Raw genomic sequence first — 17,882 nt, 5'->3', positions numbered from 1 at the left:
CTTGGCTGGCAGCGCGCCCGCCACCTCTTTTCCCCCCTGGGCCCGGAGAGCGGCGCAGGCCGGATCCCCAGGGACGCGCCAGGCGCAGGCCGGACGGCCGGACTGGGGCCCGAGCCAGCAAGCAGCCAGCGGATCCCGCTCCGAGGCGGATGACGTCTTCGCCTCTGGCTCCGCCGGCGCCGAGCCGGGCTGGGCGGGTGACGTCACCACACGGTCACGTGATCGCCATTCAAACAAACAACTCCCCTCCCCCTGCGCGGCCGCTCCGCCCCGCCCCGCTCCGCCCCCAGAGAGGCCACATATAAACACGTTCCCGCAGGCTGAGCTCGCTGCGAAGGACGCCGGGCTGTAATAGGTGTAAGTGGGGCTGGAGGGGCAGTCGGGGGACCAGCAAAGAAGCCTAGGCGGCCGACAGTCCCCCGCGACGCCCCCTCACTCAGTCTAAGGGCAGTCTGGGGTTCGGCGCAGAGAGAACTAGGGTCGGGCTTTTCTTCGAAAGCCGCTGCCCTGCCCTTGGCTTCCGAGGACAAAGAGCACCGAGAACGGGCACGCTGGGGGCGCTAGGGCCGGCCATGGTCATGGAAGTGGGCTCCCTGGACGCCGGAGGCCTGCGGACGCTGCTTCGGGAGCGCGCGGCACAGTGCCTGCTGCTGGACTGCCGCTCCTTCTTCGCTTTCAACGCCGGCCACATCGCCGGCTCGGTCAACGTGCGCTTCAGCACCATCGTGCGGCGCCGGGCCAAGGGCGCCATGGGCCTGGAGCACATCGTGCCCAACGCCGAGCTGCGCGGCCGCCTGCTGGCCGGCGCCTACCACGCCGTAGTGCTGCTGGACGAGCGCAGCGCCGCCCTGGACGGCGCCAAGCGCGACGGCACCCTGGCCCTGGCCGCCGGGGCGCTCCGCCGCGAGGCGCGCGCCGCGCAAGTCTTCTTCCTCAAAGGTACGCTCTCGGGGAAGCTCTGGCGCCGCTCGCCCCCCGCCGCCTTGCCGCGGGACCCCTGGCCCTCGGCCCCTTGGGGCTGCCCCACTGGAGCGCGTGGGCGCCCGAGCCTTAGTCCGGGGACTTGTCGTTGGCTTTGTTTGGCTTTAAGAACAAAGACTTGCCTGGGCATCTCCGGGGTAAACTTCAACCCTGGTGGGCGCGGGGGTGGGATGAAGGTGCCCTGGCCCCGACGATACTAATGGAAACAAATCTCTTTGTCTTCCCAGGAGGATATGAAGCTTTTTCAGCTTCCTGCCCAGAGCTGTGCAGCAAACAGTCGACCCCCATGGGGCTCAGCCTTCCTCTGAGTACTAGCATCCCTGACAGCGCCGAATCAGGGTGCAGTTCTTGTAGCACCCCACTCTATGATCAGGTTAGTAGGGGCCTGTGTTGAGGGGGGGGGAAGGACCAGCTGGCAAAGGCCTGGAAGAGCAGTACTAGTGAGAATATCCAAAGTAACCTGCAAGTTTATAAGGGAGGGGACACAGGGCTATTAATTTATCCCATGGTTAAGTGATCTGATGGAGGGGAGTCTAATTGCTGGCACTACAGCAATGAACTTGAGGCACATGGGTTTAGTCCCCTATTTATTTATACTCTAACAGCAGTGCTAAATGCCCCCGGTACCTGCAACTCATTTTTCCAGCAGGGAGTTTTTGTGGGTGTGGGCACCGGCCTTGACTTTGAGCAAAGCTTGACAAGTCTTGAATATTTCTGGATTTCAGGGTGGCCCAGTGGAGATCCTGCCCTTTCTGTACCTGGGCAGTGCCTATCATGCTTCCCGCAAAGACATGCTGGACGCCTTGGGCATCACTGCCTTGATCAACGTCTCAGCCAATTGTCCCAACCATTTTGAGGATTACTACCAGTATAAGAGCATCCCTGTGGAAGACAACCACAAGGCGGACATCAGCTCCTGGTTCAACGAGGCCATTGACTTCATAGGTAAATGGACAGATGCCTTGGACTTCTGCCTTGCTCCCCCCATTTTAGTCACCGAGCCCAACTCTGTGGCAAGGACTTGAATGACATTCGTCTGAGCCTTTCTCCATACATTAAATATCAGTCTGGTTCTGGCAATATCCCTGCAAAATAGGGATTTGATGTCCCATTCAACAAATTAGCAAACTGAGGCTCAGAAAGTTGAATTGACTTAACCCATCCAAGAGCATTCTGCTTGGTGGAGATGCCTGGTCTTGGTTTAAATCCCTTACTCTTCTTTGCACCTATCTCTGGATAGGACACACGTTTCTTAGGCACCCTCTGCCTGGGGTTGGGGTTGTTCCCCTGAGCTCTCAAGTAACCAGCCACCCTTTGTTTTCCAGACTCCATCAAGAATGCTGGAGGAAGGGTGTTTGTCCACTGCCAGGCAGGCATTTCCCGGTCAGCTACCATCTGCCTCGCTTACCTCATGAGGACTAACCGAGTCAAGCTGGATGAGGCCTTTGAGTTTGTGAAGCAGAGGAGAAGCATCATTTCCCCCAACTTCAGCTTCATGGGCCAGCTGCTGCAGTTTGAGTCGCAGGTCCTGGCCCCACACTGCTCAGCAGAGGCTGGGAGCCCTGCCATGGCTGTGTTGGACCGCAGCACGTCCACCACCACGGTCTTCAACTTTCCTGTCTCCATCCCCGTCCACTCTACGAACAGTGCATTGAGCTACCTTCAGAGCCCCATTACGACCTCTCCCAGCTGCTGAAAGGCCACGGGAGGTGATCTCCATAACCCACTGGGACTCTAGGCTCCTTGAGGAGAAATGCAATAACTCTGGGGAGGGTGCTTTTGAGGGCTGGTCCTTATTTATTTAATTTCACCCCGAGCTCCAATGGGTTCCTAAGCAGTCATAGTGATGATGTAGCATCAAGATGTTTGCTGAACGCAGCACATTCGGGACCAATATATATATATATATATATATAGTGGGTACATCAAGTCCCTCTGACAAAAAGGGGCAGAAGAGAAAGGACTCTGTGTATGAGCCGGTTTCTTTTTGCTTGCTCCTGTTTTTTGTAGGAACTCTTCATGCTTGACATACCTACAAGTATTATCATTCCTGACGACACATACCTATGAGAATATACCTTATTTATTTTTGTGGAGGTGGTCTGCCTTCACAAATGTCAGTGTCTACTCCTAGAAGAACCAAATACCTCAATTTTTGTGTTTGAGTACTGTAATATCCTGTAAATATATCCTAAGCAGGTTTGTGTTCAGCACTGATGGGAAGCACCAGTGTTGGGTTTTTTTAGTTGCCAGTGGTTGTGTGTTTATTTATAAGCTGAAATAATATATTTCTTCTTTTAAGAAGACATTTTGTTATGTAAGGATGACTTTTTTTATACAACAGAATAAATTATGGCATTTCTATTGAAATCTCAATGCTTTTTTTTTTTTTAAAGATTTTATTTTTATTTATTTGAGACAGAGAGAATGAGAGAGAGAGAGCACATGAGAGGGGGGAGGGTTAGAGGGAGAAGCAGCCTTCCTGCTAAACAGGGAGCCCGATGCGGGACTCGATCCAGGGACTCCAGGATCATGACCTGAGCCGAAGGCAGTCGCTTAACCAACTGAGCCACCCAGGCGCCCTCAATGCTTTATTTATTGGGCAGCCCCAACTAATCCCTCTCCCATGAGTGAACCAGAATCTGGACAAGGGCCTCGCAGATGTGTGTCTTGGGATCTGGTCTTCTACTACTTGGGGGCCCTTCCAATCCAAGATGGTTGGGTTACAAGGGAGGTAGAAAAGTGTGATCTATCATGGAAAACCAGGTACTGTAGCTGAACTCTCCAGGTGACCACCCATATATTCCTACCATGTTACACAGGGAGCCCAAGTGTTCCCAGAGCCAAAAAGGAATGACCATTTGCTTGGGTTGCCTTTTTTATTTAATACTTTACCCAGGATAATATAAAAAGCCACCTTTTCTGAACCGTGTTGGAATCATGAGGACGATGGTTTTCCAAAACACCTGACGTAAACGTGACTGCTATGTGTAAGGTGGTGTGTGCTACCTGTTCCCCAAACAGCTCAGCAGGACCCTTTTGCAGACAAAGATGCTGAGACCCAGCATAGCTAAGTGGCAGTGGGGGGAATTGGGCCCTACATCTGTTTTGTTCCCTAATTCTATGTGGCTTGCACTTTATCACTTGCTTCTCTCACGTGCTCTCTTTTTTTCCCTCGCCTTTGAAAAGACCTTTATTCTTATGAAAAGAATATGAAGTGCTATGAGCAAATACAACACAGACAAATCACCTGAAATTCCCACCCCCGACCTGATCATTAAAGCTTTGGAATACATCCATGCTAGCATATATATATACATATATATATATACACACACACAGAATTTTTGGTGGTTGCCTCCAGGTCACTTGCTGGTCTGATTTCATAATTTTGTTGAAGATAGGCAATCAAATCTGATTTGCTCAGGGCAAGATTCTGGATTTTTACTCTTGCCGAACAGGCCAAAACAAAGAAGGTGTAATTGACTACCTACCCATAAGCCAGTCTATAATGTTGAATTAAATAACAGTGAAGCTCTTGGGTTACTGGCCCCGTAGCTCTGGTCCCTACCCTACCCCCCCCACTTGTTTCTGGACAAAGTGATGTAGGAAGCAGAAAAGGAAACCTCTTACTTCTCCAGTAGTGCCCCTGAACAGTGGTCCTGGTCCTGCCAGGTCATTTAAGACCTTGACACCCAATCAGTGTCCTTGACCTTTCCCCATTGGTTCACCATCTGCCACTTGACTCTCAATGACTGAAAGATCCCTGTATTTTAAGTTCTAAGAACTTACCCTGAGCTGGCAAGCTCATTTCCTTGGCTGGGCTTTCAACTGCAAGTGTGTTCACGCCTTTCAAAACAAACTGTACCCAGTGTTTTTATCAAACCCTAGAAATTTACTATGGCGAATATCTCCTTTCGTGGAAACATACCAGCAACTTCAAGTCCGTGGCAGATGCCGTGGCTGACTTCCCTGTGGGCTCAGGCCATTGCTTTCTGCTTGGCAGGCACTGGCTGAACCAAAATTAATCTCCAGTGTGATCCATGCAGTGGAAAAATACAGCGGCTGCCTAAGGGAGCCGCCAGTGAAAACAATTCACTCACTTCTCCCAATGCAAGCTGCTCCACTCTCACCAGCTCAGGAGAGTAGGGGTGACAGCCCTCTTGCTCCATGTATCTGATTCCTGGTCTTTGGGCCCTCTGGAGTATGTCACTTTTGGCCTGAGACTGCTTTTCTGGGGGGGGGGGGGGGGGAAGTACCTCATGATGAGGAGAAAGATGCTCAAACTATTAAAATGTTTGTTTCTCAAGGGGAGATTGAAATAGAGACAAGTCCATCATTTACTACTTGTAATGTGGTTATAATAGCTCTCAATTTTAGAGCTAGCACTGCGTGCCAGCCACTGTGCTGCTTTATGGACCTTCACATGAAAACCTTTAGCAGCAGCACCCATTTTACAGAAGAAGAAACTGAGGCTCAGAGAGAGGAAGTGACATGTCCAAGTTCATACAGCAAGTAAACAGCATTGCAGAGATTGGAACCTGGGTCCAAAAGAAGAATGGGAACCGAAGTCCTAGTTCGGTCCAAAAGACAGCTTGAGGAAGTGGGGAAAGGGTGAATGTTATAGCCAAACAGACATCAGCATGGTTTACCACATAATTTGGGGGTGGAAAAACGATTTATCATTTTGGGCCTCAGCAACCTTACTTGTGAAATGGGATAATATAACCTGCTTCATCTGTGAGGAGGAAATAGGCTCATGAATGTCAAGTGCCTGGCAGGTACGGGGCCCTGGAGGTACACTAAGATCCCATCCCCCATTCCTAACAACTTCTAGCAGTTTTCTGGTGTTAGTTTTCCCACCTCTAAAATGACCAATTTGCCCTGGATCAGATGGGTAAGATTCCTCCCAGCCTTAGAAGATGCATCAATGCATTCTTTATGCTTTTCTGTGGTTTCCATTAGGATAGTTCCAGCCCCAAACGCCTCCACCGCATCCTCTCCTTTCCTTGGAATTTTGCAAATCGTAGCTAATTTGCCTCGGACTTACAGTCTCTGGAGTCCATTTCCCTCCCTCCCTCCCCTGCCCATCTCGGATGACATCATGGTGTGTACACCTTTAAGATTATATAAATCTGTGATCATACAGTGGCCTCCATCCCCATGGTAACGCGGAGGAGTTTCCCTTTTGTGAGGAAAGCTGTCATGTCACTTCCTGCTGCTGACAAATCAGTTTAGGAGATTAAAATAAAGGGGGGGGGGGGCGGGGTGCGGGAGCCGGGCTCCGAGAACTGCTGGCTGCGGTGGTTTCTGGTTGCCATACACAGAGGCAAACAAAGCCGAGGCCACGCGGGGGTAGCCCCGCCCAGCGCCCGGCCGGCCTCCGGTTTCCCACACTTCGTCGGCCCGGCCGGTGGACCAGGTCACCCCGGGAGGTTTTCCTCCGCAGGTTGCCTTCTGGGGAGCAGGTGGGAAGGCTGCCCACCTCTGGGGACTTTTGGGGGGCTCTGTAGGGCCAGCCTGCAGGAGAACAGCCTCTGGGTCCAGAGGAACCTCTCCTCCCCTTTATCAGCTCAGAAGGTAGCTTCCTTCCCTGGAAAACAGGGTGTGCACGGTGATAGCACCGAGCAGAAAAAACTGCTCTGCTAAGGAAAATACCTTAAACGCACTTTTCTTGGTTGTGTCTTTTTAGGCTAAGCAGCAGGTCCACTCATTCATTCATTCAACAAATATTTACTGATACCCTAGGCCCAGGGACACTTTGGTGCAGGACAAGGTTCCTACTCTCCAGTAGCTAATAATGGGGTGGGGGAGTGGAGAAGAGGGCGATATATAAATAAGATACTTAAGAAATACGATGAGGATGAAGGCTATGAAGGTGGAATAATAAAAGGGGAGGCTCCTTTAGATTTTGGTGATCAGGGAGAGGTGGCCGAGACCTGAGAGCTACAACCCACTTGCACTTTTGAGAGGTGAGCTGGGAAGAGAGTTCCCTTCCAGGAGGGTGGCAAAGACTTGAGGTTTGCAGGGGGATCTTCGTGGACCACCGGATAGAACCCGTGCCTCAGAGTCAGCTAGACCTGAGTTCAAGTACTGATTCTGCCACTTATTAGCTGTGTGACTTACTGTGGGTAAGTTACCAAATTCTTTCAACCTGAGTTTCCCCATCTGTAATATGGGCCAATAACCACTGGCCTTCAAAGGCTCTTTAAGGATTAAATGAAAGCCGGTCACCTCTGGGCACATCAGAGAGGCTTGAGAAAGGCTCATTCTCCTCTTGTGACTCAGCTGGTCCCCATTCCATCACTCCCCACAGTGTCCTGGCGAAGAGAGACAGGGAGCAGTGGGCTGTCCTGCCCCATCCTGACAGATACCCTGAGTCTGTGCTCATATCATACTTCCTCTGGGCCATCAGAGCTTCGCTTGGGGATGGGACAGCCTTTACTTGGAGACCACCTATCCTAACTCACTGACTGTGGCAAGGGAGGCCCTTCCTGGGCCTCAGTTTCCTCATCTGTAGGAAGCACGTGAAGTGACTTTCATGTATACTCTTTGCCAGCTCTAAGCCCCCTCCTCATCCAAGCCTGCGAATGCTCTGGAACCATTGGGATTCATTTGGGCTGGCTCAGGGAGACAGAAGGAAGAGGAAATAGACACTTTCTGGGAAAGGGCAGCAAAGGGTCCTGGACCTCTAGAAGACAGAGGTGTGACGGAGTTGCGACTGGTCCCTGTGGGAATGGGTCCTCATATAGTCTCCTGCAAAGTATCACATACTCCCAGCCCCCTTTTCTCCAGCTCTGGGTAACCCCTTGCCATGGACCACACTGCAATGTTTGGGTTTAAAACCTTCATCAGGGTTGACACCAGTGGACCCTGGAGGTTGGCTGCCTCCTTCATTCTCCGTGTATACATTCATATATTCATTCATTCAATAGACACGTATCACTTACCTTTGGTTTGCAAAAACACTCAATATTTACGTGTCCACAGCCTGACTCACTTTCTGGGATTTGTAAACTTGTCTATACTCCCTTGACCAGACTCACTTGGGCACATAATTCAAGGTCCTCCAAGATGTGACCACTGCCTGCCTTTCCAGATCATTTTCCTATCCCTGCTCCTGTACTCCATGCATGTTGAGACTCGTAGTTCTCATAACACAATATACTCCTCCTTGCTACTCTTACCTCTGCCCATGCTATTCTTTTGCTTGAATGATGTCCCCTTGCTCAAAATAACACCAGATCCGTGAAGCCTTCTTTGACCTTTAAGATTTCCTCATCTGTCATCAAACATTGTCCTGAGAACATATGGCTTCATCCTACTGCTGTAACTAAGGGTCATCATCCAACTGCCCCCTGGGCCAGGCAGGTCACATAATTGAGAACTGGGCTACTGGGAACTGTGGTGACCTAGGAAGTTCATGCTCTGTCCTACATGGAAGCTGCCAATCAAGGCGGAAATGTAGGCCCAGTGCTGCTAGACCTTAATGATTTTTTTTTAGAGACTATATTTTTTTTAAGATTTTATTTATTTATTTGACAGACAGAGATAGCGAAAGAGGGAACACAAGCAGGGGGAGTGGGAGAGGGAGAAGCAGGCTTCCCGCTGAGCAGGGAGCCCGATGCGGGGCTCGATCCCAGGACGCTGGGATCATGACCTGAGCTGAAGGCAGATGCTTAACCGACTGAGCCACCCAGGCGCCCCTCTTGATGATTTTTTTAAAGGGGTTATTTATTTATTTATTTTTGAAAGAGAGAGATTGAGAGAGGGAGAGAGAGAATGTGCACACAAGTGGCGGGGGGGAGGGGAAGAGGGAGAAGCAGACTCCCCGATGAGCAGGAAGCCCAACATGGGGCTCGATCCCAGGACCCTGGGATCATGACCCGAGCCGAAGGCAAACGCTTAACTGACTGAGCCACACAGGCGCCCATAGATCTTACTATTTTTAAAAGAAGACAGGAATTTATATTTTTATGTAAAATCTCCTTTTTTCAGAAACTTTGTATGGACCAAACAAAACATCTGCAGCCTGGCTCCAGCCCATTGGCCGTGGGTGTACGAGAGTTGCTAGCCATCTTTGTCAGTAGCCCAAGGTAAGGGTCCTCCCTCATGTGACTCTGGGCTCCTGGGTCTTAGCCCAGGGCTTGTGAGCCACTGTTACTTATTGTATATGTCTTCTGAATACAAGGGTGAGTGACAGTTATTTGTCCCCTACAAAGTGCTTATTCGATGTTAAAAATAATACAAATTCTGAGATTTTGTTCCAAATGCCTGGGGCAAAACTGATAAACAACTGTCTGTATGGCCTTAGGTGGATCACCTCTCTCAAAGCCTTAGTTTTGACATTTCTAAAAGGGAGCAGTGGAAGTATTTGCTGCACATGGGTTGTCAAGATTAAATGACATAATGTACAGAAAGTGTTTTACATAGTACCTGACACACAGCAAATGACAAATGGTAGCCATTTTAATGGTCATTATCATGATCATCATGATCATGTTTTATTTCCCTCAGATGCCTGGTTACTTTTGAATAAAGTTCGGGCACCATATATGAAAATTTTAGGAGATCATTTGAGGTTTGGGTGGTGTTATCCTCTTCTCAAGAGGGTTTAAATTTTTTTTTTTTTAAGATTTTATTTTTAAGTAATCTCTACACCGAACATGCGGCTCGAATTTACAACCCCGAGATCGAGAGTCGCATGCTCCACCCACTGAGCCAGCCAGGTGCCAGAAAGGTTTACTTTGTTGCAGGTGGCTAGGGGCCGGGGAATCCCAGAGATTGAGATGGTTTGAGAGGACCCAAAGCTGGGTTTTAGACCCAGTGATGACTGCTTCATTCTTATTCCAAGGGTGTATCCTTTAGGGGTTTACAACTAAAAGCTTGGGGGATTTACCTGACCCCCAGCCTTGATTACTTTTTCTGGGTAATGCACACACAAGCCTGGGGCGGTACTGGATTCCCCCTTGGTGTACCCTGAGCTCCATCGTCTGTCCCACTAGACTCATGAGTGTTTTAGAAGCTCTGCTCAAGTTTTTAGCCTTTCAGCCTCCTATTTCAGAATTGGCAGATACCCTTTGGGAAGAAGAGGCCCCAAATGCTGCACTCATCCCTCTGGGTTTTCCTTTTCCAGATCTTGATCCCACAATTCCTCACTGCCCTTTTGTGCTTGAATGTCTTCAAACTTAAGTATTTAGAAATGTTTTGTCCCGCTTTCCTAGTCCACAGCAGTAGGGCGGTGCTCAATGATGTGATCGGCCATGACTGGAAGGGAAGTAGGTAGACTTTTAAAAACCCAGAGTGAAACTTCTAACATATCAGGTCATTTTCCTTCTCTACTCTGAGCTCTCTCGTGGTTCTCCCATCTCACTCATACTCAAAAGCCAAGTCCATACAAAGGCTGAAAGAGCTGACGTGACTTGTCTTGTTGACAGGTCTCTGACCACATCTTCTGTCCGTCTTCCCTCCACTCATCTCCTCCAGCCAAGCTGGCCTCATTGCTCTTTCTAGCATGGGCAAAGCTCATCCTGGCTTCAGAGACCCATGCTCCTCCCTCCGCCTGGACCACTGTTTCTTTAGATCTCAGCAGGGCCAATTCCCTTACTTCCTTTCGCTCTCTGTTCAAAAGTCATCTCATCAGTGGGCCATTCCCTGACCACCTTGCCTCAGCCCTGGCCTCCCATATCCCTTTATTTGCTTTATTTCTCAACATAGACTTATCACCCCTTAATCTTTATTTATTTGGGTATGGTCTAGCTCCTCATTAGAATGTAAAGGCTTGAGGACAGGGACTTTGTCTCGTTCACTGTGGGATCTCCTGCTCTTAGAACAGTTCCTGGCATGTGGTGGGTGTGCAATAAATTTGTTGAATACATGAAAGACCTCTGAAGGCTCTGGACAATTCCTCTCCTTTGTGGGTAGGTCCCAGGCCCACACTAGAGGGAAGTGATTCTTTTCTGTTCAACCAACCTCTTTCCCTTCCATATGAAGCAATTTCCCTAGGAGACTTTCCAGTAACACACAGTGGTGTGTAAATGAAAAAAAGTGTATACACGCACTTTGAAAGCAGGAAGAAACATGAGGGGCCTGGCTATCTAAGACCTGCCATCCTGGGGTTCCATTCTTGGGATCAGGGGCTGTGATTCTAGAAGGGATGCTGGTGGGAAAACCTGTTCAGGGACTCCACTCTGAGCCCTATCCTCCCACCGCTTCCCTCCACATTTCCTCCCTCCTGTCTGAAGGAGAATTCCCCATGGCGTGTGCCTCTAATGAGAAGAATGGGGCAGTGGGTGATTCATGGGGAAGTCTGTAGGGCTGCTTGGGGCTTATGACTCACAGCTTCTCATCTAATAGAAGAATTAGATATCCATACAGAATCTCCTGGAAATGTCCTTCAGCAAGGCCTCTAGTGACCACTGGGGATTGTCCCCACAGAGCTCTCGATAGCACCTTCCTGGCATTCACCACACTGTGTAGATGGATGTCTGTTGCTTCATAAGTGCATATGGAAGGAAAAAAGGAAGGGAGACAAAGAAAGGGGGAGGAGAGAGAGCGAGAGGGAGTCAGAGAAAGGGCATCTGCCTGAGCCACTGAGGATGGGATCATGCCCTTTTCATTTCTATGTCCCCAGCTTCCAATGGGAGGCTTGGCATATACTTGGGGCAGTGAATGGTTGTATAAATGAAGAGACACCTGGGGGGTCTTGAGGGACCTTGTTCTAGAATATTTCTAGGCCGATAGAGCCTGAAGGCAGTGGCAGGTAGGGAGTTGTGAGTGGCAGCCGGGTTGGGCTTTGATGTCCACTGTGAATCACTAGAGAGGCTAAGGTAGATGGTCCTGTTCGATATAGATGCTTCAGCCCACAGTCCAGTCATGAAACTAGCCCCTGCTGAGCTAACTCATGCCAGGCCCTGTGCCAGACCTGGATGCCCAAGAATGGAGAAACCATGGTCCCTGAACTTGGGCTGTCCTGGCAAGTGGCAGAGATTGATGGGTTGACCCAGGATTTTAGTGCAGTGGTCTGACAGGGAGGTGGCGAGGGGGGGACAGGACACGGGGCAAGGAGATGTGGGGGTAGAGGGGAGAACAGGAGGAAAGGCTTTCTGCAGGGGGTGATCCTTGAGCCCTAGAAGCCAGAGGACATGGCACAGAAAGAATGCATGTCCTCAGGGTGATGAGGAATGGCCTGAAGCCAATTTAATATTCAATAGATTTTATGGAAGGAGGAAGGCCCCAGACTTGTCCCAAGCCTGACCTACTTGCCCTAGAAGTAAATTCCTAAGAGCCCTCATGAGGGCCCCTGCACTTGTCCCCCTCTTATACAAAATGGACCTGCACCTCCTATGGTGGGCATTTTGGCACACACACACACACACACACACACGCATTTTTTTTTTTTTTAAAGTAGGCTCCACATGAACCTCATGCTGCCTGCTGTGCTGTGATAAAATCCTTTGTCTCTGACCCAGGAGTCCCGTGTCTTCTGCCAGCATCTCTGAAACTATGATAGGCTCACTTGTTAGTTTGCAAGTAGGAAAGACATCTCAGACCCTTCATGTTTCTAACAAGAACTTCAGGGAGTAGAGCACTATCATTGGCTCTAGTGGGCTTTTCCCCCCTTTTCCTAACTTTATTGAGATAATTTACCTCAATAAATGCATCTGTTTTAAGTTTAGAGTTTAATGAACTTTGACAAATTTATACAGTTTTATATATTTTTGAATTTTGACAAGTGTATGTAGAATGTATTATGTCTGCCAACACATCCAAGATATAGAATATATCCATCAAAAAACTTCCTTCATGCCTCTTCCCTCTCAATCCCTAGTCCCTACCTCAGCCAGCTAGGGATAAGTTTTTTGTCACCATAGATTAGATTTGTGGTTTCTAGAATGTCACATAAATGGAATCATATGGTATTCTTTCTCTTGTGTCTGGCATAAAATTAGCATAATTTTAAAAGATTAATCTATCTTGTTGTGCACATCAGTAGTTTTTTTTTTTTTTTTTCCTTTCCTTGGTACCTGTAACTTTCCCCGACCCACAGATGCCTGCATTTATTTTTGTGGTTTTTTTTTCTTGAAGGACTACTCAGTGCTATGTTAGTTTCAGGTGTATAATATAATGATTCCATAGTCATTATACATTACTCAGTGCTTATCATGATACGTGTACTCTTAATCCCCTTTATCTATTTCACCCATCCACACCCCACCATGTATCAGTAGTTTTAGAAAAATTCTTTAAAGAGATTTTATTCGTTAGAGCAGTTTATTTTTTTATTTTTATTTTTTTTAAAGATTTTATTTTATTTATTTATTCGAGAGAGAGAGAGAGAGAGAGAGACAGCATGAGAGGGGAGAGGGTCAGAGGGAGAAGCAGGCTCCCCGCCGAGCCGGGAGCCTGATGTGGGACTCGATCCCAGGACTTCAGGATCGTGACCTGAGCCGAAGGCAGTCGCTTAACCAACTGAGCCACCCAGGTGCCCTCGTTAGAGCAGTTTAAAGTTCACAGAAAAATTGAGCAGAAAGCACAGCGAGTTCCCATACACCCCCTGTCCCCACATGGGCACAACCTCTCCCACTATCAGCATACCACACTAAAGTGGGACATTTGTTACAATTGAACCTACACTGGCCCATCGTTATCACCCTAAATCCATGGTGTTTACCTTAGGAGTCACTCTTGGCGTGGTACATTCTGTGGGTTTGAACAAATGTATGATGACATGTATCCATCATCATAGTATCATACAGAGTAGTTTCACTGCTTTAACAGTCCTCTGTGCTCTGCCTATTCACCCCTCCCCCCCCAACCCTTGGAAACTACTGATCTTTTTACTGTCTTCATAGTTTCACCTTTTCCAGAATGTCATTTATGATTACACAGTATGTAGCCTTTTCGGACTGGTTTCTTTCACTTACTAATATGCATTTCAGTTTCCTCTATGTCTCTTAGTGGCTCAATAGCCTGTCTTTTTTAGTGCTGATTAATACTCCCTTGTCTGGATGTACCATAGTTGATCATCCACTCATCTACACAAGGACATCTTGGTTGCTTCCAGATTTTGGCAATTATGAATTAATAATTATACATGTAATTCATAAATGTTAAAAATAATTATGAATAAAGCTGCTATAAACATCCATGTGTAGGTTTTTGTGGGCATATATTTTCAGCTTTGTTGGATAAATAACAACAAGCTCAATTACTGGATTGTATTTTAAGAGCATGTTTATTTTTGTGAGAAATGACGAACTGCCCCCCAAAGTGTGATACCATCTTGCATTCCTCCAGCAATGAGTGAGAGTTCCTGTCACTTCCATCCTCACCAGCATTTGGTGTTGTGTTTTGGATTTTGGCCATTCTTTTTATTTTATTTTTTTAAGATTTTATTTATTTATTAGAGAGAGAGAGAGAGAGAGAGAGAAAACAAGCAGGGGGAGCGGGAGAAGCAGGCTTCCCACCCAGCAGGGAGCCCAATGTGGGGCTCGATCCCAGGGCCTGGGGATCATGACCTGAGCTGAAGGCAGATGCTTAACCGACTGAGCCACCCAGGTGCTCCAGATTTTGGCCATTCTAATAGGCATGTAGTGGTATCTGGTTTTAACTTGTGATTCTCTAATGACATATTTGCCATCTTTATATCTTCTTTGGTAAAGTGTCGGTTCATATCTTTGGCAATTTAAAAAAATCAGGTAGTTCATTTTCTTATTATTGAATATCGAGTTTTTTGTAAATTTTGGGTAATGGTCCTTTATGAGATATGTCTTTTGCAAATATTTTCTCTCAGACTGTGGTTTGTCTCCTCTTTCTTTTGAATCTGGTGAGCTTTTATGTGTGAGAAAATTATATTTCTATTCCCGTGTTGTATAAACCACTGTTATGCTGGGCATTTCTTGTACCCGAAATGAATTCTAACTAATACATGAAGTCATACTTCTGCTTAGAACCTTTCAGTGGCTTCCCTGCATGCACTCCTTTGTGAGGCTGGTTTCTTCCCCTCCTCCAGAGGTCCTGCATGAACACCTTTTCTAACAAAGCCCCTCCCTCCATTTCTCCACCTTTGCACCTTGTTCCTTGACTACATAGCTCCGCTCCACCATGGCTGCTCCCATGGGGCCAACATTCATTAAGCAACAAGAGGCACCAGGCACGGTCCAATTTCTGTTCTAGGGTAACAGCGGTTTACTGTGGCTTCCTGTCTGCACTGTAAGCACCTGTTGGGCAGGGGCCATATCGATCTTGTTCGTGGTGGCAGCCTAGCCCCAGCACGGGCCTGGAACATAGTAGGTGCTCAAGAAATATTTGGGGGAATGAATGAATGAGGGTGCCTGGCTGGGAGTTGATGCCCTTCCTGGATGTTCAGGTTGTGTCAGTTCTCCTTTCTCTGCTTTTCACAGGGACAGGGATGTGGTCTCCGCTCCTTGGGGGGACTGGTTGCGGAACGCACCCCTTCTTCCGCTTCCGCTTCCCTCACAAAGTAGGCAGGCAGGCTAGGATGGGATTCAGGCAGCAACGCAGGGAGCACAGGCAGTGTTTCTGCTCCAGAATGTGGCAATGACCCCAGGCACACTGGCCTCTCAGCCCTGGCCCCTCACACTGGGCACAGCACCTTTCTGCCTTGCTCCCACCTTAGATCAGAGCTGTGAGGCTCAGGCCAGGAGGCTGGGCAGGAATCTGGAGCCCCCACATATACTCCCCAGGCGTCCTCCTTCTCTACTGGCTTTGGGTTCTCACCTACTCAGTGGGAAGCAGGTAAGGGGCAGATATCAAATCTTGGGAATAGAAGGTAGTTTGAAGATAGTTTGAAAATGCATCTTCAACCTTTTTTTTTTTTTTTTAAACCCTGTGTACCATCAGCAAAAAGCAAGCTTGACAGAAATCGTCTTGGGGGTGAGGTAGGGGTTGTGGAGAAATTGAAGCAAAGGTATTAAGGATTTGGAAACACTGCCTTAAGAATGGAGAGACATTTGCATAGTGAAAATGAGACGCTTGGGGTGAGTGTGTGTGTGGCTGTTTAGTGGGTGCACGGGTGCAGGTCAGCACAGAGGGAGCAGCCGTGGGTCCCTGTTTGTGTGAGAACTGCCGAGGCCCTTGTGTGATTGCTCAGGTGTGAACACGTGTGAGGTACTGTCTTTTCTGGATGGCGGGGAAGGACATCCCATGGGATGGAGGAGGGGACATCTCTGAGTGGAAGGCCAGGGTGGTCCTGCCCAACAGCTGGCCTAAGTGGGAGCCAGTCTTTTCTGTGTCTGCTGGACTTAGTCAGCCAGACCAGCAGTGCTCATAGTCATTTAAGGCGCTGGCTGGTGCAGGCAGCTCACTGGGTGACAGGCCACCCGGGGCCAAGATGGTGCAGACCTTCCAGGGGGGCCCTAGGAGCTATTTTTAGTGGCCTGGGCTAACTCCCAAATCCTCCTGACTATTTCTGGCAGCAGAAGATTGCCCTGAAGGATGTGGAAAATTTTCATGTGAAGAATGTCTGGTTTCCCTTTGGCTATGCAAGGGCAGAGTGGAGAGACCAGGACAAAGGGCTTGAGGCCTGAGGGCTTCTGGGAAAATTCGCCAGCACTGGGAGCATGAAATGGCCTTATTCCTGCCCTTTGGACAGTGGCGTGGACTTTTAAAAAGGCCAGAGTCATTATGGGTAACCATCCGTCCTGGTTTGCCTGGGGTGTCCCAGTTTTAGCACCAAAAGGGCATTCGGGACGTCTTTCAGACCCAGGTAAACTGGGACAGTTGGTCAAGCAAGCTCCGTTTCAACCTCTTTCCGTTCCAGAAGTGAAATTAATAAGATTAAGAATTGAACTACATGCATCATCTTCCAGACTATTTATAATCATCCTAGGCCATTAGTACTATCAGCGTCATTTTACACACTAGGATACTGAGGCGCGGAGAGGTAAAGCAACCTGCCTATTGCAAAACAGCTAGCTGGGTGATGGAGCCAGGATTTAAATTCTGCTGTTCTGGGGCCAGAGCCCCCCATTATGCTACTCAGAAATAGGATGGTTTTGGACCCACGAAAATCTGGGTTCATTCACTTTCTAGCCAGACACTTAATTTGGGATAAATAATACCTACTTGGCCAGGTTGTCATGAGGGTTAAATGAGGAAGTGTTCTTGCACGAGGCCTGGCACTACTAGGTGCTCAGAAGTACTGGCTTCATTCTCCACTGCCGTCCCTTTTGGGATGGCAAGACCTGGCTGTGTAAATCTGCTGGTCTAAGTTGTCCTGAGGCCAATCCCTTGCAGTCTGCTTAGTGGGGCGCCTGGGCACCAGAGGCCCCCGAATTGCTGCCCTCCCGGGCTCCCGTGTCAGGCAGTGAGGGAGGGAAGCATCACTGTGTAGCGAAAGACAACCAGGGCCTGCGAGCCCCCAGCCCCACTTCCACCCTATTTGCCTTGGCCTCCCTGCTCTCCTCTGGCCTCCACTTGCCTCAGCTGTAGAATGGGCGAGTGAGCCCACCCTCGTGGGGCCGGGGGAGGGGGTTGGGGGCGGGGCTCAGGGAGGTCACGTGGGACCTGCTGTCTCCCATCCTGTCTCCCCGCCCCCAGACCATACCTCCCCAGGCAGGTCCAGAGCGTGAGCGCCCCGTGAGGGCGGTAAGGGCGGCGAAGGCGGCAGGGCTGGGGCTGTGGGAGGGGGCGCGGGAGGTGCGGACGTGCGTGCACAGCCTGGCACGAATGGAATGCGCTGGCCCCGCCGAGACTCGCTCTTCCTTCCGCAGGCCGCACGTCAGCGCCCAGCAGGAAGGGCCAGGCGGCCTCGCGTTCCCAGCCGCCCTCCTGGCTGGGAAGTGGCTGAACAATAGGGCCACCCGAGGGACCGTGCCTGGGTGTGTGTGTGGGGGTGTGTGTGTGGTGTGTGTATGTGGTGTGATGTGTGTGGGGGG

General features: G+C 49.2%; 1 protein-coding gene across 1 annotated transcript; it reads left to right on the top strand.

The window, feature by feature from the left end:
• Positions 1-320: 320 nt before the first annotated feature.
• DUSP1 (dual specificity phosphatase 1) lies at positions 321-3,351 on the top strand. Its single transcript, XM_032403722.1, has 4 exons — positions 321-939; positions 1,209-1,354; positions 1,707-1,926; positions 2,307-3,351. The coding sequence occupies exons 1-4, from the start codon at positions 573-575 to the stop codon at positions 2,675-2,677; spliced, it is 1,104 nt and encodes a 367-aa protein (XP_032259613.1). The 5' UTR covers positions 321-572; the 3' UTR covers positions 2,678-3,351.
• Positions 3,352-17,882: the final 14,531 nt, after the last annotated feature.

The sequence above is a fragment of the Phoca vitulina genome, unplaced genomic scaffold, assembly GCF_004348235.1.
Source record: "Phoca vitulina isolate PV1807 unplaced genomic scaffold, GSC_HSeal_1.0 scaffold6, whole genome shotgun sequence".
Taxonomy (NCBI): Eukaryota; Metazoa; Chordata; class Mammalia; order Carnivora; family Phocidae; genus Phoca; species Phoca vitulina.
This window is presented reverse-complemented; position numbering and strand designations above follow the sequence as displayed.